The sequence below is a fragment of the Lepidochelys kempii genome, chromosome 7 (genome assembly GCF_965140285.1).
Source record: "Lepidochelys kempii isolate rLepKem1 chromosome 7, rLepKem1.hap1, whole genome shotgun sequence".
Taxonomy (NCBI): Eukaryota; Metazoa; Chordata; order Testudines; family Cheloniidae; genus Lepidochelys; species Lepidochelys kempii.
The window spans coordinates 122,252,811-122,278,906 of record NC_136386.1 but is presented as its reverse complement, the minus strand read 5'-3'; the positions used below and the strand labels follow the sequence as shown (position 1 = coordinate 122,278,906).

The window sequence follows — 26,096 nt, the reverse complement described above, 5'->3', positions numbered from 1 at the left end:
GCTGAGGGCTATGGGGGGGGGGAGGGGAGATGTCCTGTGGGGGCAGGGCCAGGCCTCACAGGCTGAGGGCTATGGGGGGGGGAGGGGAGATGTCCTGTGGGGGCAGGGCCAGGCCTCACAGGCTGAGGGCTATGGGGGGGGGGAGGGGAGATGTCCTGTGGGGGCAGGGCCAGGCCTCACAGGCTGAGGGCTATGGGGGGGGGAGGGGAGATGTCCTGTGGGGGCAGGGCCAGGCCTCACAGGCTGAGGGCTATGGGGGGGGGGAGGGGAGATGTCCTGTGGGGGCAGGGCCGGGCCTCACAGGCTGAGGGCTATGGGGGGGGGGGGGAGGGGAGATGTCCTGTGGGGGAGGGCCAGGCCTCACAGGCTGAGGGCTATGGGGGGGGGGGGAGGGGAGATGTCCTGTGGGGGAGGGCCAGGCCTCACAGGCTGAGGGCTATGGGGGGGGGGAGGGGAGATGTCCTGTGGGGGCAGGGCCAGGCCTCACAGGCTGAGGGCTATGGGGGGGGGAGGGGAGATGTCCTGTGGGGGCAGGGCCAGGCCTCACAGGCTGAGGGCTATGGGGGGGGGGAGGGGAGATGTCCTGTGGGGGCAGGGCCGGGCCTCACAGGCTGAGGGCTATGGGGGGGGGGGGAGGGGAGATGTCCTGTGGGGGAGGGCCGGGCCTCACAGGCTGAGGGCTATGGGGGGGGGGGGAGGGGAGATGTCCTGTGGGGCAGGGCCGGGCCAGGCCTCCCAGTCTCGAGGCCGTGGCCTATGGGGCGGCTCCAATGGCAGCAGGGCCAGGGCCGGCCCGCGGACCATAGAGAGGGAGAGCGGCCCGGTTAGAAGGGCCCCCGTCGAGTCCCCTCCCCATTCCGAATGCGGATCTCCGCGGTTTGTGGCTTTAGGGGCGTGATTATGTAAATTTGTTGCTTTCTGACTGGCTCGTCGCTATGTCACTCAGCTGAGAGACCTCCCCCACCTGCCCGACTTTGAAAATCAGCGCTCGCCCAAGACGGCCGGAAGTGTGGGGCTGGCTGGCTTCGCCTGCCCGGAGTAAAGATGGCCTCGCGGGCCCCGCCTCCGGTCGGGGGGGGGGCCTCCCTCGCCTTCTTCGGGCAGCGCGGGCGGGGCCGAACGCCCGGTGCGGCGGCAGCTGAGTGCGCACGCGCGCCTGGTGCTGACAGGGGAGAGCCGGGGCTGGGAGTCGAGGCAGGTAGGAGGCGCCGCGCGCCCTTGGGGGGCGCGGAGGGGGCGGGGCCTGCGCGCGCTCTTCCCTCCCCCCCTTCCCGGGGGAAGTGCGGGGGATGGGTGCCCGGCTCTAACGCTCGCTCCCGGCGGGAGCTGCCTTTCTGCCGTGCCCGGCCCGGGGGTGCCTCCGCCGGGGCTCCGTGCTGCGGCCGGGGACTGGTCCCCCCCCATTGGGGTCTGTCCTGGGCAAAGCGCGGTGGGGGAGGGGTTCTGTCCCTTCCCCCCCTCCCCCATTGGGGTCTGTCCTGGGCAAAGCGCGGTGGGGGAGGGGTTCTGTCCCTCCCCCCCCCTATTGGGGTCTGTCCTGGGCAAAGCGCGGTGGGGGAGGGGTTCTGTCCCTCCCCCCCCCTATTGGGGTCTGTCCTGGGCAAAGCGCCGGTGGGGGAGGGGTTCTGTCCCTTCCCCCCCCCTCCCCCATTGGGGTCTGTCCTGGGCAAAGCGCGGTGGGGGAGGGGTTCTGTCCCTTCCCCCCCCTCCCCCATTGGGGTCTGTCCTGGGCAAAGCGCGGGTGGGGGAGGGGTTCTGTCCCTTCCCCCCCCTCCCCCATTGGGGTCTGTCCTGGGCAAAGCGCGGTGGGGGAGGGGTTCTGTCCCTTCCCCCCCCTCCCCCATTGGGGTCTGTCCTGGGCAAAGCGCGGTGGGGGAGGGGTTCTGTCCCTTCCCCCCCCTCCCCCATTGGGGTCTGTCCTGGGCAAAGCGCGGTGGGGGAGGGGTTCTGTCCCTTCCCCCCCCTCCCCCATTGGGGTCTGTCCTGGGCAAAGCGCGGTGGGGGAGGGGTTCTGTCCCTTCCCCCCCCTCCCCCATTGGGGTCTGTCCTGGGCAAAGCGCGGTGGGGGAGGGGTTCTGTCCCTTCCCCCCCTCCCCCATTGGGGTCTGTCCTGGGCAAAGCGCGGTGGGGGAGGGGTTCTGTCCCTTCTCCCCCCCTCCCCCATTGGGGTCTGTCCTGGGCAAAGCACGGTCAATGTGGGGTTCTGTCCCTTCCCCCCCCCCCCCATTGGGGTCTGTCCTGGGCAAAGCGCGGTGGGGGAGGGGTTCTGTCCCTTCCCCCCTCCATTGGGGTCTGTCCTGGGCAAAGCGCGGTGGGGGAGGGGTTCTGTCCCTTCCCCCTTCCATTGGGGTCTGTCCTGGGCAAAGCGCGGTGGGGGAGGGGTTCTGTCCCTTCCCCCCTCCATTGGGGTCTGTCCCGCGCAAAGCGCGGTGGGGGAGGGGTTCTGTCCCTTCCCCCCCCTCCCCCCCCTCCCCCATTGGGGTCTGTCCTGGGCAAAGCGTGGTCAATGTGGGGTTCTGTCCCTTCCCCCCTCCATTGGGGTCTGTCCTGGGCAAAGCACGGTCAATGTGGGGTTCTGTCCCTTCTCCCCCCCTCCCCCATTGGGGTCTGTCCTGGGCAAAGCACGGTCAATGTGGGGTTCTGTCCCTTCCCCCCCCATTGGGGTCTGTCCTGGGCAAAGCACGGTGGGGGAGGGGTTCTGTCCCTTCCCCCCCTCCCCCCCTCCCCCATTGGGGTCTGTCCTGGGCAAAGCGTGGTCAATGTGGGGTTCTGTCCCTTCCCCCCTCCATTGGGGTCTGTCCTGGGCAAAGCGCAGTCAGGGTGGGGTTCTGTCCCCTCCCCCTAACATAGGGGTCTGTCCTGGGGGGGGGGGTCCTGCCCTAGGTAAAGTGCTGTGGGGGGGGGTAAGGGTTCTGTCTCCATTCCTCTCCATAGGGTCTGACCTGGGTAGAGGGGGGGGTCTGTCCCCCCCCATTATAGGGGTCTATCCCAGGCAGAGCGCTGTCACTTACCCCTGTATCAGCATCCATCCCAAGTAGAGTGCTGTCGGAGGTCTCCCCTCACCCTTTTCAGGGCAGGTGCCTGCAGGGTGGGCCGTGCAGTACGGGTACACTATGGGGAGTACCTGTAGCAGGGCTCCCGGATCTCCACAGCTGGTTCTTTGTCTCAGTCCCCATCCCTTGCTGGGATGTTACGTAAACAGATGAGCCGGGAGTAGTGGTGCCCCATGCCTCGTATTTCTATCTGTTTTATTATCTGAGAGATGAGGCGGGGGAGGTAATATCTGTTATTGGACCAACTTCTGTTGGTGGAAGGGACAAGTTTTTGAGCTTCACGTCTGGAGAAGGAAACCAAAGTGGTCAAGCTAAATAGAAGGTAGGACAGATTATTAAGCATAAGAGGTTCATGCATGTTGTAGGAGACCACTTAAAATGAAGTGGGCAGCTTTATTTTTTTTTTTGTTTTATTATATATTTATTATTCCATGACCATCCAGGAAATCTTAAAAATCTAGCCAACTAGTGAAGGATTCATCTCTCCCTCCCCTGCATGGAAGCTACAGTCCGGTAGCGGTTTCAGTTGTAATTTGCACTTCATTCATGACTTTTATCTGAACACCTCAAAGCATTTCACAGACAAAAACTACATCTCCTACCCCTTGGGAGCTTTAGGCAGTGGTGAGCTGGAGCCGGTTCACGCGAACCAGTTGTTAAATTTTGAAGCCGGTTTAGAACTGGTTGTTAAAGGGGTGGGCAAACTCCGGCTCGCAGGCCACATGTGGCCCGTGGGACCATCCTGTCCATCCTGCCTGAGCTCTCAGATGGGGAGGCTCCCCTGTGAATTTTCACCCAGCGGCACTCGGAAGCTTCGGCGCCAGGTCCTTCAGTGCTGCCGAAGACCCGGAGCGACTGAAGGACATGCCGCCAAAGACCCGGAGTGACCGAAGGAACCGGTTCTTCAGCTTCTGGCAGCTCATCACTGGCTGTAGGTGTGTGTTACCCTCATTTCACAGTTCAGGAAATGGAGGCATGGAGTAGGGAAGTGACTTGACAAAGATCACACAAGAAGTCAGTGGTGGAGCTTGCGACTACAACCCAGGAGTCCTGCTTCTCCATCCCCTACTCTAGTCACTAATCTCTTCTCAAAATTCAGTTTCAAGGGTGTCTGAATAACCAGGTGAAAACTTGATCTAAACTTGGACTTCAAGTGGAGATGATGTTGTCACCACTTCTTGAACCATCCCCCTTTGTGACAAAGCAAACAATTCCTGTATCCAGACACTGCACAAATAGTGAGAGTGGGTAAAGGAGAACTTGCATGGGGAAATGCTCATAACAGTATAGGTAAATCTGCTTAAACTGGTCCAGTGACATCTTTCAGGACTGAAACATTACAAAGGTTCCTGACTGCCTCAATTTTGGGTCCTGTGACAGGCTTCAGTAAGACTTTCAGGAAACACCTTATGATCTGGTGATTGAAACACCAGGCTGGGAGAGAGGGAATGACTGCAGTTTTCAAAAGATTGTAAGCAAAAACAAAAAACCCCTCACTGACCAGTCCATACTGAAATGAGTTCTGTGGAGAAATCCTGCTCAGATACCATGGTGATGGGTGGAGAAGAAATACCTAGACAGAGATGTTCTCTTTAACAGCATGAAAAGTGGCACCAATGCTTCTCAGCTTGTCGTACGCTTCCTACTAATGCTAATGAGAATAATGGGCAGGTACTGAAGTGCTGTACCTCCAGGGTTTCAGCACAGGAGTAAGAAAAGGAGGACTTGTGGCACCTTAGAGACTAACAAATTTATTTGAGTATAAGCTTTCGTGAGCTACAGCTCACTTCATCAGATGCATGCAGTGGAGTAGTTGGTGTGTTGTTGTTTTTTTTTTAAACTTGAACGAAAAAAACAAAATTAAAGTAAGGTTAAATATCTGGCTTGTGAGTGAACCTGTCAACTTGATGTTTTATTCAGATTCTTATACCACCCTTATTACTTGTATCTGAGCACCTTCCAGCAGTTCACTAAGCCAGGAGACTAACATCTGTGAGGTGTGGTTCATTCTCTTTCTCATCCTGTCTGTAAGGAAGAATTTTGTGTGCAGTTATGTCTCAGTAGGGGATTGTTTTAACATATTTTTAACATGTACACGTTGCTGTGTGTTTGCTAGAGAAGGCGGTTGGAAGACAAGAACCTTGTATTTGGAGCAGAAGGTGGTGCTTGTGATGGTCATTAGTTCCTGCGGGGTTTGTCCTGCTGTCTGGGACAGGCCCCCAAGAAATCTCAGACTTTTGCACAGATGAGCTTTACCCTTTTGGTAAAAAGTTCCATTCTGCCTGAGGAGCGAAGCTGTCTAGAAGGATCTTCATCCCGGAGCATGAGGCTGTCTTTTAGGTATGCTGGGCCCAGGCTACTGAGTGACTTGAAGATAAATGGAGATATGTGACGCTATGCCATAAACTCATCTTTAAAGGCACGCTGTCATTGTCAATCTTTTGATACCAATTACTCTTTTAAAATGTTTTTTTTCTCTGTTCTCTCACTGACAAGTTGCAGTCAGTTTCTCCTTTGCTAATTGACTACACAGGGAAACAGTGAAACTGACTATTGTGACAGGGTGGGGCCAGATGGCTACAGGAGAGAAATAGAAGGCAGATATATTAGCCCCAGGCTAAGTAGGTCCCTTTCCCCTGGGTAAGGTAACAGGGAAGGTTCCAGAACAATCAAGAACCTTCTAGAGACAATTAAGACAGGCTGATTAGAACACCTGCAGCCAATCAGGAAGCTGCTAGAAACACTTCAGTTTGTGGTGTGCGTGTGAGGAGCTGGGAGCAAGAGGCGCTAGAAGCTGAGAGTGAGAATGCGGACTGTTGGAGGAGTGAGGTGTACAAGCGTTATCAGACACCAGGAGGAAGGTCCTATGGTGAGGATAAAGAAGGTGTTGGGAGGAGGCCATGGGGAAGTAACCTGGGAGTTGTAGCTGTCGCACAGCTGTTCCAGGAGGCACTCTAGACAGCTGCATTCCACAGGGCCCTGGGCTGGAACCCAGAGTAGAGGGGCCTGGGTTCCCCCCAAATCCTCCCAACTCCTGGTCAGACACAGGAGGAGTTGACCTGGACTGTGGGTTCAGAAAAACGGCCAAGCTGAGGGCTGCTGTGAACCTCTAAGGCGAGTAAATCCGCCAATAAGCGCAAGACCCACCAAGGTAGAGCAGGAATTTTGTCACACTGTGCACCAGCTGATGTCAAATGCACAAAGTAAACAAACTGGATTGGGGAGGCTCTTGTTGCTTTATTTTAGAAAGTCTAGTTGTTGTAATAACAGGAGGTACAAAAGTCAAACAGAAATGGCTTTCAAGATGACTGTGTCCCTTTAACCTTCCCAGTATTACAGTAGCTCATGTGTTCCTCAAATAGTGAGTTAATTTTGTATTACATAGGCACACCTGGACATTCTCAAACCCTTGGCTGTGGCTGTCAAAATAAGCTTCATTGTTTGCAGTGTTGTAGCCATGTTGTTTCCGGGATACAAGAGAGACAAAGTGGGTGAGGGAACATCTTTTAGTGGACCAACTTCTGCTGGTGAAAGGAATAAGCTTTTGAGCTCCACAGAACTCTTCTTAGGGCCTGAATGTCTGTCGGCTTCTTCAGGCCTAAAGAAGAGCTCTGGGGATCTCAAAATCTTGTCCCTTTCACCACAGAAGTTGGTCCGGTAAAAGAGATTACCTCACCTGCTCTGTCTCTGATAGAAGATTCCTACGTTTACAGAGCTTAGAGCCAGAAGGGACTGTTAGATTATCCAGTCTGACCTGTATATCACAGGTCATTACATTTCACCCAGTTATCCTTTATTGAGCTCAATAATCTGTCTGACTAAAGCGAATCTTCCAGAAAGACTCTGTCCTGCTATGAAGACATCAAGAGTTGAGAATTCACCACCTCCCTTGGTAGTTTGTTCCAAAGCTTAATCGCTTTCACTGTTTAAAAACTTGCGCCTTGTTTCTAATTTGAACATTTCTGGTGCCAGCTTCCAGCCACTTGTTCTTGTTATGTCTTTCTCTGCAAGATTTCTCTGCATTAGCAGCACCTGGTGTTTTTTTTGTTTGGTTTTTTTTCCTCCCCATGAAGCTACCGATATACTATAATCAAGGCAGTGCTCAATCTTTTTGATAACCTAAACAGCTCAAGGTCTTTAAATTGCTCACGACAAGACATTTTCTCCAGCCCTTGAATCATTTTTGACTCTTCTGCATCCTGTCCAGTTTTTCAACTTCCTTTTTAAAACGTGGACACACGCACTATATGCAGTATTCCAGTATTTGTCTCACCACAATGCTGTACAAAGGTAAAATTGCCTTCCTACTCCTGTTCAGTACTCCCCCAAATCTTTTTTTGAATCTCTGCTTTCCAGGATACAGTCCTCCATTCTGTAGGGATGGGCTGCATGCCTTATTCTTAGATGTATAACTTTGCATTTGGCTGTATTAAAATACACTTTGTTTGAATCAACCCTGCTTATCAAGCAATCCAGATTGGTCTGTATGACTGCCTTCTCCTCCTCGTTATTTACCACTCTGCCTGTCTCTGTCCTTCACAAATGATATCAGCTGTGATTTTCTGTATACTTTCAGATCATTGATGAAAATGTTGAATAGCATTGAGCCAAGTACTGATTCTTGTGGAACATCACTAGAAACCCTCCCGTTCAGTGGTGATTCTATATTGACAACTACTTTTTGAGATCTGTCAGCCAGTTCTTAATCCATTTAACATGTGCTTTTTGTTATGTAATACTAATTTTAATCAAGCTGTCATGTGGTGTGAAGTCAAGTGCCTTATAAAAATCTAAGTATTTTGCATCTATGCAGTTACCTTTATCAACCAAACTTGTGATCTTCCCAAATAATGACATGGGTTTGTTTGACAAGACCGGTTGTCCATAAAACCATGTTAATGCAGAACATCAACTAATACAAATCGTGTGAATTATATAATCTGTGTAGCACAAAGTTATGAATGCACCAGTGAACATCATTAAGGGTGTGAACTAGTTTGACAGAAGCATGATTGCATAGTTATAAAAGAAAGGAGATGTTCAATTTCCTCCAATACGGGGATGTCATATGGCTGGCTAAGTAAACCAGCTGGGTGCCTCACTGTTGTGCTTAGCAATTAAAGTGCATGTGATATGTTTCCTTATTTGTGTTCTTCCTTGTCTGAGCCAGTTGGTATCACATTACCGCACACACATTCCATTGCTTTATAAAAACCCAGTTACAGAAGGAACCTATTTTCTGAGAGTTTGTTAGTATTGTCAGTTGGTATCCCATCAGTGCTTTTCTGTAAAATCTACCTGCGTTAGCAATGACTGCCCAATGGACTCTTGAAGAAACATAGAGGAGTTAAGATTTCACAGGTGACTTGCAATTGAATCCACAGCTGTAGCACTTGACCCCAGTGCCCCCTTGAGAACAGTTAGAAACTCTGCAACAGCTTTATCCATCCATCCCACAGGCTCATGAAGTTAAGAATAAAGAACGTATTAATGGTTTTATGGAAGATGGACCAGACTGTCTTAGAGTTTCGTTTTGCTCTGGGGGTGGTGCTTGAGGGAAAGAGCTAAGGTTGTTTGGGTGAACTTAACTATTAAATGTGGATTTTTTGTAAAGGAGGAACTTTGCGGTGGACTTCTCAGGGGATTTTAACCTTGTATCTTTCTCACAAGAAGGGAGAACAAATTCAAGGCTTTTTTGACTGCATTAAGATTGAAAGAATCAATCACATCAGAGTTTAAAGTTTTTTTCTTTTTTGCCTAGAAATCTCCATAGATTTTAGATAAAAAGTATAAACTGCTGCTCAGTGATGAACAAGTCATTTAATACAATAAAGGTAAATTTATTGTAAAAGGTGAAAATTGCCCTTTATGGAGAGCTTGTATGAGGCCTTCCGTGCTCTGGAGAGTCCCAAGGTAACAATGTGTGGAGTAGGAAGGGGGTGTATGGAATGGTGGTTACCTGTTTCAGAGTAGCAGCCATGTTAGTCTGTATTCACAAAAAGAAAAGGAGTACTTGTGGCACCTTAGAGACTAACACATTTATTTGAGCATGAGCTTTCGTGAGCTACACATCCGATGAAGTGAGCTGTAGCTCACGAAAGCTTATGCTCAAATAAATGTGTTAGTCTCTAAGGTGCCACAAGTACTCCTTTTCTTGTTACCTGTTTGCGCTCTCTCTGTGACTGGCTAGAAAACTAGGCCATATGTTGCAAGAATCCTAAAATGCAATGCCAGCTACAATCTGCTAACATCCTTTGTAAGAAAGGCAGTGCCTTCCAGGTGTTTTATGTATGAACATTGCCTTCTTAGAGAATAGACTGTAACTGGCAGGAGTGAAGCATATGTACTAAATGCAAACTTTGCAAAAGCTAAAGTTTCTGAAACTGAAACTGATGTGTATATTGTTTTTTAACTTAAAATTCCAGCTTGGTAGTTGTGCTTATGAGATTCAGAATAACTGACAGATCTGCCTCTCTTGAAACTCTTCTGGCCCTTATTTCTTGATGCTGAATATTGAAAAATGTCACAAGTAACTTTACTCAAGGGAAAAGGCTATAAAAATAGCAGCGTGGCAAATTTAAACGTAGTGCTTTTACGGCTCTCGGAACACAGTTAAGTTCTTTACACGCAAGTTCTTTATCATTTTATTCCTTTCATCCACACATTTACAAATGGAAAAAATGAATGACCTCCCGACTACCCAAACAAACTTTAATTGCTTACAGATGTCAATGCTTTAACCGTCTGTGAGAGATTATACATCTGTGATGGCGTCTCAGAGAAGAAGAGTAAAAAGCTTTGCTTACTTAAATCAGCAGTATGATGTGTAAATGGCAAAAGGGAACGTCTGTGGAAGCTCCAGTAGCTCTGTTGCCTTTACAAATTCAGGGTGATGTACAGTGTTGGAGTGACTCTTTGCTCTGATACAGGGCTCCACTTCGCAAGACAGGGAATTCTGTTCGTGCTTGTGACAGATGCTGACAGCATTGGAGACTTTAAGCCCTCTGTTTTCTCACTAAATGTTTGTGATTTAGTACAGCCTCACATTGAGTCAAAGTAGTAGGGAGATTCTTCTAGTCTGAGAATACATGGGAATAAAACTTAGTACGGTGGACAGCATCATTTTGGGCTCAATGGGGATATCCTGTATGGCCAGATAAAATAGCTCTGATGCTATGCTTGCACTGGTAAATCAGGAATAACTTGGGTGACTTCAGTGGCATTACCCCAGTATGAAACTGGTGTGCATGAGATCAGAATCAAGCACAGTGGGGGATGGTTTTGGTTTTTCTCTGCACACTGTAGCAGCACATGGTTTCTCCTCCAGATTCTCTCCTCTTCCATTTGATAAACCATTTCCCTTTCATTACCCCGAGGGAATTCTGTGCCAAAAGTTTAAGAATTCTGCACATTTATTGACAAAATTTGGAGGCTCCAGCATGGCAGCGGGGCACACAGGCCACTGACTGCACAGAGGTGGGAGATCACCCTGCAGTCCCCACCCTGTGACATAGACTCAGCAGTGAAGCTGCACACACTGCAAGGGCCATAGAATCATAGAATATAGAATCATAGAATATGGCCAGGCCTGCCCGTCCATGCTATGCACACTAGATGTAGACAGGCAGGCTCAGCCCAGCAGGATCCAAGTGTGGAGGGGCTTGGTATGGGGTGATAGGGGTTGTGTGGGGAAATCTGGTTGTGGGCAGCTTGGGGGAGGGGAGTGTCTGGGTATGGAGGGGGATCTGGATGAACAAGGGCTCACTGGTGGGGGGGTTCTGGATTCAGAGGCAATGGGACTCTGCGGGGGGGTCCAGGTGAAGGTGGTTGGGGCTCAGCAGTGAGGAGTCTGGGTGCTGGCTAGATGGGGTACAGGTCCAGGTGCTGACTTGATGGGGCTCAGTGGGGCGGGGGGGTCTGGGTGCGGAGGGCTAGTCAGGGTGGTCCAGGTGCAGATGGGATAGGAGTGGGAGTTCAAGTGTTGTGGGGCAGTCTGGATGCAGGGGTGGGGTCCAGATGCAGGGAGATGGGACTTGGCAGGGGGGTGTGGGTGCAGGGGGGCTCCAGATGCAGAGGATGAGGCTTGTTGGGGTGTGGCTTTGGTGTCAGGGGCTCAGTGGGAGGGTTCTGGGTGCAGGGAGTGAGGCTTGGCGGGGCAATCTGGGTATGAAGTGGGTCCGGATGCACAGGGGTTGGGTGGACAGGAGAGCAGCTCCCCATACAGTGACCCCTCCCCCTGATGGCTGAGGAGCAATGGGGGCAGGAAGGAGGTGGGTGTGAAGCTTCCTGCAGCTGAAAAGGTTTCAGCGGGTGGTCTGACCCTGGTCGCTCCTTGCAGGGGAAGAGGAAGTCCCATCTTTCCCAGCCCTGCTGGGACTAGCAGCTGAGCCTGGCACAGGGTAGGAACCACTGGCTGGGGCATGTCCCCCCCAGTGATTTACATCTTTGCTTGCTGCACCGGATGCACCCACGCTGTTGGGGAGTGGCACATGACCGCTTTCGTGGCTTCCCTTTGTTTCCCCGTCAGAGGGTCATTTTTCTGTGGGGAAGCAAAGAAATCTGCAGGGGATGTGAATTCTGCACACATGCAGTGGCACAGAATTCCCCCAGAAGTACTTTCATGAGAGAGTTGTAACTTACATGGCTGTCTTCTGCTTACTTCTGTTGTGCAGCAGCAGACAGGTTGATATTACAGATGGGGGAGTACTGTGTGATCTTTAACTGTGCAGAGCCAACACGGACCCTGAATGACTTCCTCTTTGATTTCTTAGCAAAAGTGCAGTAACTTGATTAAATGTAATCAAGAATATTCAGGATGCTCTCAGTGAAGGACATAGGAATTACCAGACTAATGGTCCCGTAAATCCAGTTCCCAATGCCAGGGGTGAAATTGTGGCCCCATTGACTCTCATGGGCCAGCATTTCACTCTAAATGTCTAAGCAGAAGGTGCAAAAGAAACCCCTGCAGTAGGGGGAATAATGGAATAACCCATCCACGGAGAGTGTGTCTTCCAAACCTCCGTTAGAAAGAGGGACTGATGGGATAAAAAGATGTCCCGCTTTAGTTCATCTAATGTAACTGCAGAAGTTCTCCCTCTATGTATAAAGGTGAAATCCTACTGTGCTTGTGGCCTCTACTTTCTTGAGTTCCTCTGGTTAATAGGTTCCATGTGTGTAGCTTGGGGAGGGAAGAGAGAGTTTTTTGCTTAGTTTGAATGTTCTTGTTTTTTCAATCTCCTTGCATGTTTTTGTGTTGAGGATAAAATGAAACCTCCAATTTTACCTTCTCTGTTCCGTTCCTTATTTTATATACGTTAACCACGTCCCTATTAATCATCTTTCCTCTAGACTAAACAGTCCTGATCTCTAGTCCATCCTCAGAAGTCACTCCAGATCTTCAGTCGCTTTTGTCACCATTCGCTGGACCCCTTCTGTTTCTGCTAATCTATATTCACATAGGGTGACCAGAAGTGACTTTGACTTTGGCATTATACATATTCAGTGTTTTCTATGTCATTCCATAAGCATCCTAAAGTAAAGGTATGCCAATCAAAGGACAGCTAAATTATGGCTTTTAACCCTGTTATTTAAAAACCACTTCCTTGATTACACGGGTAAAGCACCTTTGTGCTATTGAAAACCTCCTTTTAGGATATCAACGTATCCTCTTCTTTCAGATTACGTTTTTGGGAAAAACAGTGCTAGATTAAATGAGGCAATGTGTGTTTTATCTGGATATAATTTGAGATGTCATACAATCTTTGATCCCTTGTTAATCCCCCCCAAATTAAAAAAACATCCCCACTTGAGGCTTGTCAGCATGTCTGTCTATAAATAAATGCTTATTATCTAGTAGAATTCCCTTCCAAGATCTGTTTTCCACTCTGGAGGTGGTGGTGGTGGTGTTGTTGTTTTTTAATATGGTATCAATACAGAATTACAGCTTTAACTCCTAACACCTGATATGGACTATGTTGAAGTTAGATCTAATTGCAAAACTGAGTATTTGACTCCAAGTGGGATATTAAACCTCTGTGTAACAATGTAACTGGAATAAATGCTGCGTACGATGAATGAGTTAGAAGGAAGTGATTGAGCATTCCTTGGGCTGGGCAGATAGCCATTCTTACGTTTGCCATAAAGTGCTTACGCTCCTGACTTCTGGTAAATGTTGAATGGGTCTGGAATTTTGCCCTCAAGTTTCATCCCAGCCCTTGACTTTTTTTTTCCTTCCTCCCTTGATCTAGGCTTGATGCAACTCCTAGTGAAGTCAACAGGAAGATACCAGACTCCAGTGGGAGCTGGCCTGGCCTTTAAATGAGTTACTTTCACTGTTAAGGGACTTCTTACACTGCTAATACTACAGAAATGACAGTGCTTATGTTCATCTGCAAGTTAGCTTAATAAAATGTGAGTTCTTTCCATAAGTGCCATCAGGCAATCCTTGGGACTCAACTTTTTGTGCTGAAGATGCAGTTCTCTTAACTGTCAATATATTTAACTTCCTTCTGTAAGGGAATGAGGACATGCCAGTGGGTTTAGTTGTATTGCAGTAGTGACTAGAGGCCCTAATCAAGATTCAAGGCCCCATTGTGTGAGAAACAGAAACCTCTGTTTCCTCCTTCTGGGGACCTGGATTCCGAAGTGGTTTATGTCCTGTAACATGGTGGTGTCAACTAGGTATTATAACGGTCTGGTATTGACTTTCCACATCACAAAACTACAATATAATTCAAAATTAAGTAACTTCTGTCTGAGCGAGACTAGCTGTAGCAAGTTATGATTGAGGTGCTTTGTGAAAGAAGTGTGCATGTGTCTGACTGTATCACACCTGCTTGAACTAGGGCTTATTCCTGCTGGTTTCCTGGCATTTGTTTTTGAGTCTAAAATTCACCCTGGTAACTCTCTTCTCCTTCAATTTGACTATCTAAAAATATGTGCGATTAGTTCGGTCTTCTGAAGACTGTTTCTGTATGCAACCATAAATCCTATTTCCGCTTGTGTTCTTGCCTTAAAGTATTGAAATAGCTAATCTACTCTATGCCAGACAACAAAGAACATTAAAGTACAGTATATAAAAACTGTCAGTATTCCTACTAGTAAACAGCTGAACCAAGGAGAGCCCTTGATCTAGTCCGATAGTTTGGTCCAAATGATAACTCAGCTTAAGGGAATGGCGTTACCACAGCAGATGGCCTTTAGCCTTTTAAATCCCATTTAAATCCACTTTGAACAACTGAGCAAAGCAATCTAATTCTGACTTGATTTGTATTGGCTGGTAAAGCTTACATTTGGGTGGGTGGGTGGATTTTGTGGGTTGGTTGTTTTTTTTTTAAATAAATGGATTGACTTAATTCTATATTTTTTTTTTCAACAGGAGGAACAATGGACTGGCCCCCAACAAAAGTCAACAGATGCTGGGGGAAGGTGTCCCACCTGAAATGGAGATGATCTGGAAGGCTGAAGTACTCTGAATGAACCAACATGGGTTTGCGACTGTTGGGTTGTCTCTTTAATTTACCCACTGCTGTGATATATGGGTCCCTGTCCCTCTTTGTTTCCATTTTGCACAATGTATTCCTCCTATATTACGTGGATACCTTTGTTTCCGTTTACAAGATCGATAAACTGTCCTTTTGGATTGGGGAGGTAAGTTTCTGAGACATATGTTTTCCTACTGTTCTCAGGATATTCAGTATGATCTGAAACCAAAGCATCAGGTTAGAATATGGGAGAACATTTTGGTAGCTTAATTTCTTTTTTGGCAGGAAGTGATAAAGGAGCTAGTGGTATTAGGGCTAGATTGGGTGACCTAGCACTTCTCACTCATACAAATCTACAAAGATAGTCAGCTGGGGTATAAACACCAGCAACTTGCATTTTAAAGAGTGCCTTTCCTCTTGGAGAATCCCAGCAAATTTCAGACTACACGCAGCGGCGATGAAACACAGCACTGAATGAGTCTGAATGAGACTTCTTGAGTGCCTGTGTCTAGATTTAGGTACCTGACATTAGGCACCCAGGTTTGAAAATGTTGGCCTCTGTGCATTATTCCATCACCTCCCAAAGCATGAGTTCAAACGTGACTTTGAGTCATGTATGAAAATGGGTGGTGTAACCCTATTTGCCAGTAGATTTTTTTTTTTTATACAACATAAAGCCATTAAAGAGTATGACTCTCAGCCTGAAAAGGTAAAGTATGGGCACAGAAAGGGGGTTTGCAGTATAGTGACAAGGCATATGTTGGGTGGTACATTATCACTATCCAGTACCAATTGGTTGTTATCCCAAAGAACTGTAATGGGTCCCCATCTGGATGCTGGTTACCTCAATAACAAGACTTGACTGCTAAAGTGATTCATTGTGGCTTGTCTCACTATTGTATCTCTCTTTTCTAGACAGTGTTTCTCATTTGGAACAGCCTCAATGACCCTCTGTTTGGCTGGTTGAGTGACCGGGTATTTCTTAGCACACATCAGTAAGTTTTTGCCATTCATATCCTCCGTTAAATGCTGGAAAGTTAATATCTTCAGAGTAGGCTGGAAAAGATCATGTGAAAATGTCACCTTAAAAAGACTGATTGTTCAAAGAGGAATATTACCTAGGTATGAAAATCTTAAACTCCTCTGCTCATGGTATCCTGAAAAGTTGGATGTTGCCGTTGTGGCTTCAGGGTTGGGTGCTGCTTGTCCATCACTTCAGTGTGTGGAGGAGGAGGTGGTCATCCACAAGCATAGTTATCCTAATGCCCCCAGTCAAGTCACCTTGCGGGACTGAGTCTGGAACTCTGGATCTAAAAGCACGAGCCTCTGCTGCTTGAGTTAAGTCCCATTAAACTTGGAGTCAATAGCTGACGTACAAACCCCGATGCATGGTCCGTCCCCTAGAGTGAGACAGAGCTACACTGTTGTAACCCGTTGAACAATCTGCATTGTTGTGAAGCAGACAGTGCTGGCCTGCCAAGAAGGGCTCTGTTCACTCCTGTGTGTTTGCTTATGTTCCTGGTGTTGGGGCCTGTTATCTCCTCACATTAACAGAGCCAGATGGGAGCTGAACAAAGACACTTACTGCCCTGACAAATGCAGTGTTGAGATCGCTTCTACTGCCCTCTGAGCCTTTCCTATAAGGGAATAGAGGGTGTGGCAGGGACACTTCCCAGGAATTGTGACCAAAGTTTTTCTCTTCTCTTGCAGGTCAGGGGTGGAGATCTCTTCACCAGAAGTCATTCTTAAGAGACTTCAGGCACTGAGCCGCAATGGGCCCCTTTTTGCCATCTCTTTCCTGGCTTTCTGGGTTTCGTGGGCCCATCCAGGTCTGCAGTTCCTCCTCTGCCTCTGCCTCTATGACAGCTTTCTTACCATGGTGGATCTCAACCACAATGCCTTGCTCGCAGACCTGGCTGTTTCTGCAAAGGACAGGACTAGCCTAAATTTCTACTGCTCGCTTTTTAGTGCCATCGGTTCCTTCTCTGTCTTCATGTCCTATGCAGTGTGGAACAAAGAAGACTTCTTTTCTTTCCGGATATTTTGTGTGGTGCTGGCTCTCTGCTCTGTTGCTGGATTTACTCTGGCAACGTGGCTGCTAAGACAACGATTTGAGACTGAAGTGAAATGGGACCAAGAGTCAACTTTAAAAGAGTAAGTGGCACCAAACTACATAGCATCAGATAAATGCCCATCTGATGTTGTGGGTCTGAGTCTCGGATGGGTTCATACTTGGGGTAGCTAGTCCCTGTTGCTGCTGTGACTACACTCTTTTTAGCGTGCTAGCTCAATTTGCTGGGACTTGTACCCGCAGCTCCAAGTGTAGATCACTTTTCAAAATGGGAACCTAAGAAGCCCAAGTCGTTTAGGCATTTTTGAAAATTTTACCCGACAGCTGTAGCTTCGTCCCTTCAAAATTCAGAGTAGCCAAAAACAAACAACAAAAACCCAGAAAACCTAAGGCGATAGAGGGACAGAGTCCTGAGGAAAGACTTAGAAAACTGGCCCACGCTAACTAGTCTCTTAAAGTCAGATGTGCCATTGCACATGCCAGAAAGCATATTTAAGCTGAGTGCAGCTATCCTGAGTAGGTGTGGTGTTGGGAGTATCCTGCTTACAGATGCCTAAGAGCCCATCTGCATTGCACTTCAGTAGTTGCATATGTAGTTCTGCACACAGTTATGTGACTGGCTGACTAAAAAATGGGCTCTTTATGTCTAGCTTGGCTAGCTGACGACTGGTAGGCGGTTTTCATGTCTCCCTACAAGTATGTAAGTGAAAATACCAGTGAGGAAAAGGGGAATTACTCGAATTGTGTATAATTGGGGAATTATGGGATGAATTTAAGAGAAGGAAGATTTAGGCTGATGACCAAGAAAGGTATCCTAATGCTGAGATCTCCTGGGCTGTGAATAGGCTTCCAAGGGAAGGGTTGTGCAATCCCCATCTCATGGGACATCTGAAACTAGGCTGGGGCATAGCACTAGTGAATGCATTGCTGACAGTAGTCCTGTTCTTGGTGGCAGATGGAAGCTACAGGTAACTTTTTGTCCATCCCTTAATTTCTAGAGTATACACTTATAGTAAAAGGTCTGTGCCTGTTAAAATGTCCACACAGCATTGTCATAGAAATGTACTTGCTCTCCCTTTATCATGAGGATGGAAAAAGTAAATATATCTTTCTTGTCTGTCTTACTGCCTGACACTCGCTAAGCAGCTGGCGTCTGCATACTGCTCATTCCAGTGTTCATAACTCACTGTGCCCTCGCGCTGCCCCCTCTGTTGTATCCACTTGTCTCATCTCGTAAACTTAGATTATAAGTGCACTTTAGGGCAGGGACTGTCTTTGTTTGTGCAGTGCCTCACATCCTGTAGGTGGTTCCACAATAAAACGAACAATAAAGATTGGGACTAGAGTAGTAAGAATCTGTATTGGACTGTAATAGCTGCCCGGGGGAGGGATGCTCTTACTGGTGCAGATTTGAGTTGCTGACTCACTAGGCAAATATTCCAAGTTTTTGATGACCCTGGTTCTGGTTGTGGCTTCCATCAAGGAGCAAATATCCTGCCAGCTTCTGACTTGCTCCGTGAACAGAGAAGATGAATGGTAGGATGAGGAAAGTAGCCAGCATTGCATCAGTGCATACACTTCTGAGCAAAGCAGGGAGCACTGAGTTTACAAGCCCCTTGGGAGTGCAGAGGAAGGGGGATAACAGACATTCTCACATGTGCAGAAACAATGAGAGTGGTTTCATTGTCCCTGTAGATTGTACATTGAGCAACCATCTGCCCCGCTGGAGAAGAGGATTACGCTGGGAGAGTATCTCAAACAGCTGTCCCGGCACCACAACTTCCTCTGGTTCGTCTGTATGAACCTAGTACAGGTAGGTGTAGCACGGACGCTCTAACCTAGTGATTCGGATGAGAGCTGTTAGCCAAGCCAGTCTGAAATTGATTCAAAAGGATATTGGTTCCTTATGAGGAAAGTAGTGGTGTCTGAATAATGCCATAACTCCTCTTGGTGCTTTCTGCACATGCTTGTGTGGCTTCGCATCAGCCAGCTGTTCTGTTACGGGGGGATTCCCTGTGGAGTCTGAGGGTCTTACTCTTCCATCTACAGCCAAGAGGGGTGATTAAGTGTAGGCTGAGCTCCTGCTTCACTAAAGAGTGGAAACTCTCAGCCCTTCAGAGACCATCACGTGCAGTTTAACAAGGATGCTGCATTTTAATGCCTTATCATGGCTGTTGGGGAGAATTACTAGTGCAAAAGCAATGGCCAGAGAAATCCTAGTTCCTATCATCGAATGCCTTTGAGAACAGCTTGGAAACACGTTTTTTTTCCCAGCCTTCCTGTGAGAGCACTGAACCTCCCCTTCTCCCCCCTCCCCCACATTCCTGAGGTTCATGTCACAGCCACTGGGCTCTACTCAGAGCTAGTCCTCAGCTAGGTGCCCACAGAGATGACTGCCAAACAACAGAACGCTCTCCACAGCATCGTTGCAGCACTTGCAGCCTCAGTTGTCTCTGAGGGTTTGGTTTTCCCACACAGTAATGCACAGTGTAGCTGCTGAGCTGGCCTGGCCTGGCTTTGGGCCATTCATGGTGGCCATCTGTCTCATGGGGTACAAGGGTGTAACTGATGGCTCTCAGAGGCGGGTGCAGATGGCTCTGCAGACAGCGTGCTTTATTTATACAAATGCTCTGATGCCAACTTCTCTGCTTGACAGATCCTACCTGTAAGAATTGCATGTTACCCTGGCACTAGACTCCTAGTGGAGTGGAGCCTAGCACACTATTGGCTTAGGCTTCCTCTTCTTGCTCTGAGTATTGCTGGTCAGTTAATCTTTGTGCTGTTTTGTCACAGGTTTTTCACTGCCACTTTAACAGCAACTTCTTCCCTCTCTTCTTGGAACACTTGCTGTCAGATCGGATCTCTCTCTCTACAGGATCCTTCCTACTAGGTGAGCTTGCGAGGGGAACTGGAGTAAGCAGCACCCTAGAGCTGATGGGTTGGTACTTGGCTCAGCCCTGGGTTCTTTCTTCGAAAGCACTGAGACTCGGGAGAAAGGTGCACTCTTTTCTCAGGGCTCCAGGAGTGACACTTGGCCTACCTATCCCCAGATGGAGCCATTGCTGCAACCATCTTGGATCTTAGACTTTCCCCTCCCTTCACAGACACACAAGAAATAATCTCTAACACTTTTCAGGGGCAGGATGGGGAGAGGCAGGCATTGGATCTCTGACCTGGGTTTCACAGATGTACAGGTGCATGTGTGAGAGAGAGACCTAGATCTGGTCAGCTCTGCAAACCCAGGTCTGGAGTTGAACCCAGGGGACAAGACCATGAGCTCAGTCACTTTCTCTTAGTTGCTGTTGGAACGTACCCAAGCTGCCACCCAGATCTGCCTGATTGGCACTGCAAGGTTCAATGGCGGTTCAGCTCTGGAATACTAGGGTTGTCTCTGGGTCAGGGCTGAGATGCTTTGGCACTGCCATGTCGTCTGACTTACCTCGCAATGCTCCCATCTGTGAAATGGGGATAACACTTGCCTCCTTCATGGGAGGGTGGTGAAGATCTTTGTGCAGTGCTTGGGACGTAGAAAGTACCATGTAAGGGCTGAGTACTTCCGTTATCCCCAAACTCACTCAGTTTAAAAGTCTAGCTGTTCTATGGTTTTCCTTCTAATGCCCTGCTGGATGAACTGTGCCTTGTCTTGTCTCTGCTCGGTCTCAAGGCACTGCCAGATGCTGAAACTCCCTTGAACTGTTTGCCTCTCTCCGCAGGTATTTCCTACATCGCCCCTCATCTCAACAACCTCTATTTTCTGTCTCTCTGTCAAAGATGTGGGGTTTACGCAGTGGTGCGAGGGCTCTTCTTCCTGAAACTGGCTCTCAGCATCATCATGCTTCTAGCTGGACCTGACCAGGTGTATCTGCTCTGCATCTTCATAGCCAGGTAAGTTGCTTATCTAGGGTTTCATTGACCTCTGTGCCTATAGGTGAGCTGGTGGAAGCTGTCCAGGTGGTTAGCCACCCCAGGGAGGCTATGAGGCATCTCCATTTTACAGCTGGTGAATCTCAGGTGTACAGGTGAGGCATGGTCATGCAGCAAGTCACTGTCAGAACTGAGAGTAGAACCCAGGAGTCCTGAGTCTTAACCAAGTGGTCCAACCACTAGATCGTGTTGTCCCTTCAGAACTCCCTCACCTCCGATGGACTGAGCAAGATGAACTGAACAATCCGTGATTACACCACACTTCATAAAAACCTTGTTTAAGAACAAATGAGGAAATAACATGCTCTTCTCAAAAATCGGGCTGTGTCTGCAAATGCTGGCTTGGCTCTGGTGTGTGGGACTGTCCTCACATAAGCAGGGATGACTAAGGGCAGCTGCTTTCAAACATACTGTCATCTGGTGTGTGAACTCAATTTGTGGGCATTGCCATGTGACCTGTTCCTGGCAGGACTGTCCCTGGACCAGGTGAACCACCACAGGTCAGCAGGCTGTACAATGGACTCAAGTGCTCAAGACGAGGCAGATGGTTGTTCTCTGGATCAACTGCATCTTTGTAGTTCCGGGTTGGTGGGAGGAAGGCTGGGCTTGTGGCTAGGGCGCTAGTCTGATACTTGGGAGCACTGGTTTCAGTTCCCAGCTCTGTGATGATGTGATCTTAGGCAAGTCCTTTCTGTGTGCGTTTCCCCAGCTGTAGAATGGGGCTAGTACCCGCCTCAGAGGGGTGTTTGATGTTAAACTTCATGTAAAGTGGCTGGCAGGTGCTAGGGAGAGGCAAAGCAGCATGGTTCTGTGACAGCCCTCTCTGTATTTAAGTGCTCCCTGTTTCCACATTCGGCTGTGTAATGCCCTTTCTGCTGTGCTCCGCAGTAACCGGGTGTTCACAGAAGGAACGTGCAAGCTGCTGAACCTGGTTGTCACTGACCTGGTGGATGAGGATTTTGTCTTGAACCGCAGGAAGCAGGCTGCCTCAGCGCTGTTGTTTGGGATGGTTGCCTTGGTAACCAAGCCAGGCCAGACCTTTGCCCCCCTGATTGGCACCTGGTTGCTCTGTACTTATACTGGTAAGTGACGTAGGAAGTGTTGTCTGGGGACAGCAGTAGGGTGGGGCTGAGATGAGTGCCTCTGCTGGCTTTTGTGATGTGAAATACTTGGACAAGGTCCACTGGCAACATAGTCTACAGGATGTTTTATTACTTAACAGGTTGTCTAAGTTAACACTCCATGTACCTTTGCACCCATGCCACCTGTGGCGGTACTGTCAGAGCTAATAACCTGACCAGGGGAAGGCCTGGGCAGTATTTGTATGGGAGACCAGCTGGGTGGGAAGTGGTTGAAGTGACTCACTGTGAGCGTTCGTACTGGACCCATGGCCCAGTGAGGATCCATGTGCTGCATTTCAGTGAAGGATTAGCTTGACACCACCACCTACCTCTCATGTTGAGAGACATCAGATTTGAACCCAGGCCTGTGAGATAGAGATCTGATACTAATCCATCTCCCCACACCTGTGCTGAACTCCTCCCTAGCAAGATCTGCACCCCTCCGCCTGTGCATTGTTATCCCAGGGACACTGTATCTGAATTGCACTGAGAGTTGCTTGGGCTATGGGACCTTGTGTTCGGTGGCTGTGAAGCCCAGACCCCTGAGGGAGGTGTGGTGAGCTCCATGGTGGTCTGAAGGTGTGTGGCATTTTTACAGTTTCTAGCTGAGTCTTACAAACTGTTTTGGCCTCAGGTTATGACATTTTCCAGCGGGCCCCTCTGAGCAACGTGGTGAGCGCCCAACCAAAGTTGGCATCCAATGCAGCCTGGGAACCAACTCTGCGCCAAGGCTGCTTTTACCTCCTCGTCTTCATCCCCATCACATGTGCATTACTGCAGCTCCTCAGCTGGTCGCAGTTCAGCCTGCATGGAAGGCGTCTCCAGACGGTCAAGTCCCAGCGCCAGAGCCTGACTCAGAGTCGATCACAAGAGATCAAAATGATCTAGATGTGCCTGAGCCCTTCAGCTCTCACTGGCTCTGTGCTGTGGGTGTGGTTACGCCTCTCTACAGTCCAGGAGATGCAGACTGAGACAAAGGGGCTTGCTGGTTAAGAACTGAAAGCGTTTACAATTCAACTGTGAAATACTCACAATGCAGATGTTTCCTCGCTCCAGGGGACAGTCGGTTTGGCAGGCAGGTACTCCAGAGACAGGGGTGACTGGTGCGTGCTCAGATTGGGGGTGTTTGCTCAGGCTATCAGATGGAGTCTTAGGTCTTGCACTTTCTGCACCCAGGGCTCACTGAGGTGCTGCTGATCTCAAGGGAGGGTGGGTGACAGTGGCATAGAGTAAAGGAGACAGACATTCTAACACAGTCTCTAGTGCAGTATCTCACCCCAGGGGGCATCGGTGGGAAAGCAGATGCTGTTGGGCCAGCCCAATGGTGGTTTTGTGCAGTTCCATCCCGGAAACCTGGGCTCAGGGCAGCTCTGCATTAGAAATGTTACCAGTGTGCTAGTTAAGGGAGTGACTTGATTTTATGTTTTACTGGCAAAAGTCCCAGTGTAGACGCAGTTATACAGGCAAAATAAAGCTTTTGTGGATAAAGCTTATTTGGTTCAGGGAACTGGTATCAGGCACACAGGCAAAAGCATTCTTGTGTTGCTACAAGCTGCATCTCCACGTAGCCCTACCTGCAATCCTTTCTAGTGTGGACTAGGCCTCTGTCTCCTGCCCTGCTCTCACTCCCTAGCTCACCAGGAGCAGGCAGGGTTGCAGAGGCATTGTGGTCATCTCCTTCGGGGCATGGATGCTGTTCCTCACCAGGCCCTGCAGCCAGTTAGGGGGCAGGCATGACATTCTCTGGCAGGGGAGGGCTGGAAGAAGTGGTGACTCTGAGGCAGGGCCCTGGAGTTAGAAAGGGGTTTACTGCATGAAAAATTGGGATGGGGGAATCTTTTGGGAATTGGGATTTGAGACTCTTCAGTGTAGCTACTCCCTGCTGACGTAATGTCTTGCACCTAATTCACTGCAGAGAAGTGACAGTTCTTAGATCAAGCCCATTCTGTCGGGTTCAGGACAAGCCTGTTCCCCGGAATCATTTAATGTGAAGCAGAATTCCTTTAGCAAGATCAACACTTGTATTGCAGCTGCAGAAGTCTCTCCTGGGATGTTACTAAATGTGGCACTTCTTGAAGTCATTCAACAGCCCAGAAGAAGCTGGGGGGACTTGCCCATTGAGCTGGGAGCCCAAATGAGGGGAACTCTTTGCTCAGAGTCCCAGTGTTAATCGCTTTCACGCAACCTGCAGAGGCTTGTGTGAACGTGATGCCAGACTCCCTGCAGTGAACGGGCACCTTCCCCGTGTTACTGCCTTTCATCGGGGGTTGCTTATCTGCTTCTTTCTCTGCTAAATGGCTCATGGTTCTTGAAGCCCATTTTTAAACACAGTGTAGGACCTCCTGATGTGGGGAGGGGTTGCTCTAGAGCCAAAGGGAATTGATACAGCAACACCAGCTTTGTTGTGGACCTGTACACCAGCAAGACCCATACCCAGTGAGAGTGCTGAGCACTGTAACCCCTCCTCTTTGCAGCCTGTAAGTAAGATGGCACAGGCCCTTACCACACAAGCCCTGTGTTCACAAAAGCATTCATCCCTGCAGTACAAGTAATCCCCCTGAAATCAACAGAACTGCCTCATCCCAGAGCTGTAGGACTGAGCTCCATGGAACCAAACTGTACCTGGTAAGGGGAATAGTTCTGTGTCTGCCCCAGTCTGGGGGCAGTGGAGACTCTATTTTAAATCATCCTGACAAACCTTATTATGAGCCTAAGACTGAGCCTCTCCACTGCTGGGGAGGGGAAGCTCAACCCTTCTTGTACTCCTAGTTCTTCTCTTCTATCATTAGTGAAATTCAGGCCCATTGAAGTTGATGGTAAAACTCCCACTGACTGCAGTGGGGGCAGGATTTCACCCCATCTGTGTAAATAGACATTTGTTTTATGTCATCTGAGAGTATACGTGCTGAGAAAATTTAGAGCAGTATCTAAACCAGTGAGAATGGCAGCTCTGATGATAAATTGCTTAGACTTTTTTGTCTTGTCTTATTTTAAACCACGTCCTAGTGGTTGACTGACTAGCTCAGCAGCCAAACAGAAGTTCTGGAGCGAGATAGCAAGAGGGGTTGAAATCTACAGAAGGCCTTGATCACGCTGGGGTCAGAACAAGCACACATTTGTAGCGAGCACAGTTCTGATCCGGGTTGCAAGCAGGGGCCGTTGATCTGTGAAATTGTCTCGGAATGGTTTATGCTGAATCTATTTCTGCTTGAGTCAGCAAAACTGGATCATGACCAAGATGCATCATGCAAAACATTTTGGGATTTGGTCTCAGTTTTGACTGGAGGTGGACAAGCACCCGCCTACTCTCTCAGCTGTAGGAGAACAAGGAAAGCATGGGGAGCAGGTGAAGGCCAAACTCCCCCATCATGTATGTGCTGTGTATTCAGTTAGACACCAGCTAGGTGCCCCCTCTTGTTCTGCTGTTAAGGGTGGAGCCAGCCAAACTACTGCCATTTCACCTCAGGACACAGCCACCTCGGGTCTCAGACCAAGATGTAACGAAGCTGTAATCGTTACTGCCTGGAGGTGTCTGTATCTTTTGATGGTTAAATTTTAACTTATTTATGTAATTTTTAACAAACGTTGACAGATTCTTCATTTCCTAATGAGCTGATTAAAAATTACCTTTTCTGTATTGCTGTTCTGCGGTTCAGTGTGGGCTGGGTGTGTTAATATTGGCAGTTTCTGGAGTGCTTTACAAACCAGCTAATGCTGGAGAATCACTTTTCAGCTTGCTAAGCTTGGTCTGAAGAGTTCTGGACTAGATTGCTCCTCTTGGATCTCAAGCTCCCAGCATGAACCAAGTGGGATTTGTAGTTCCTGAGGTTTTGGCCTTTCATCGCCAGTAGCTGTTGCACACAAACCAAATACCAGTGTCCTCCCAAGTTCTTTTGACTGCAGCCTGGGCAGGTGCTCCCTATCCAAACTGCAGCCCTTGGGGCAGACGGTGCCAATTTTGGTTTTGCTTGTGACTGGGCTTTTGTATCCTTGGTATCTGACCTGTTCCAGGTTCTGCCGGGCTTGGAGCACCAGTCTCTTTCCAAGCCCGTTTCCTTGGGCAACATCACCCCACAGGTGCTGCTCTGAACTGTAGACTGCATGCTTTTCAGTCTTGGACATATGCAAGGCAGCCATATGGTCCCCGCTCCAAATGCCTACAGTACTGTTGCTTCAATTCAACCCAGTATGGCAAATCCCACTTGGTTCTCTGGCCTGAAAAACCTGTTGCTGGAATAGGGGAACCTAGGCTTTCCCTCTCCGGAGGGTTCTGTTATTGGCATTCATCTCCAGAGAAACCGGAGTGTGTGAATGTTACTGATAGTGCACTCTCTGCACAGAAAACGTTTGCCTTGGTGTGTGTCTGTTTTGAGGTTCACACTCCCCTTTCCCTAATATCAGCTTTGCATCCCTCTGGTGGTTCTTCCGTTCTTTGCAGTGGCTA

At 48.8% G+C, this 26,096-nt stretch overlaps 1 protein-coding gene across 8 annotated transcripts; it reads left to right on the top strand.

The window, feature by feature from the left end:
* Positions 1-1,089: 1,089 nt before the first annotated feature.
* On the top strand, positions 1,090-25,289 carry SLC68A1 (solute carrier family 68 member 1). 8 transcript variants are annotated; one of them, XM_073354511.2, is made up of 10 exons: positions 1,090-1,198; positions 5,170-5,393; positions 14,431-14,702; positions 15,452-15,531; positions 16,247-16,690; positions 18,303-18,420; positions 19,401-19,497; positions 20,321-20,492; positions 21,420-21,613; positions 22,287-25,289. In XM_073354511.2, the coding sequence occupies exons 3-10, from the start codon at positions 14,538-14,540 to the stop codon at positions 22,538-22,540; spliced, it is 1,524 nt and encodes a 507-aa protein (XP_073210612.1). In that variant the 5' UTR covers positions 1,090-1,198; positions 5,170-5,393; positions 14,431-14,537; the 3' UTR covers positions 22,541-25,289. The 8 variants fall into 8 exon arrangements, with proteins under 8 accessions (XP_073210612.1, XP_073210615.1, XP_073210607.1 ...); XM_073354512.2 differs by lacking the exons at positions 1,090-1,198; positions 5,170-5,393 and adding exons at positions 1,752-3,375; positions 13,301-13,463; XM_073354508.2 differs by lacking the exon at positions 1,090-1,198 and adding an exon at positions 1,752-3,375.
* Positions 25,290-26,096: the final 807 nt, after the last annotated feature.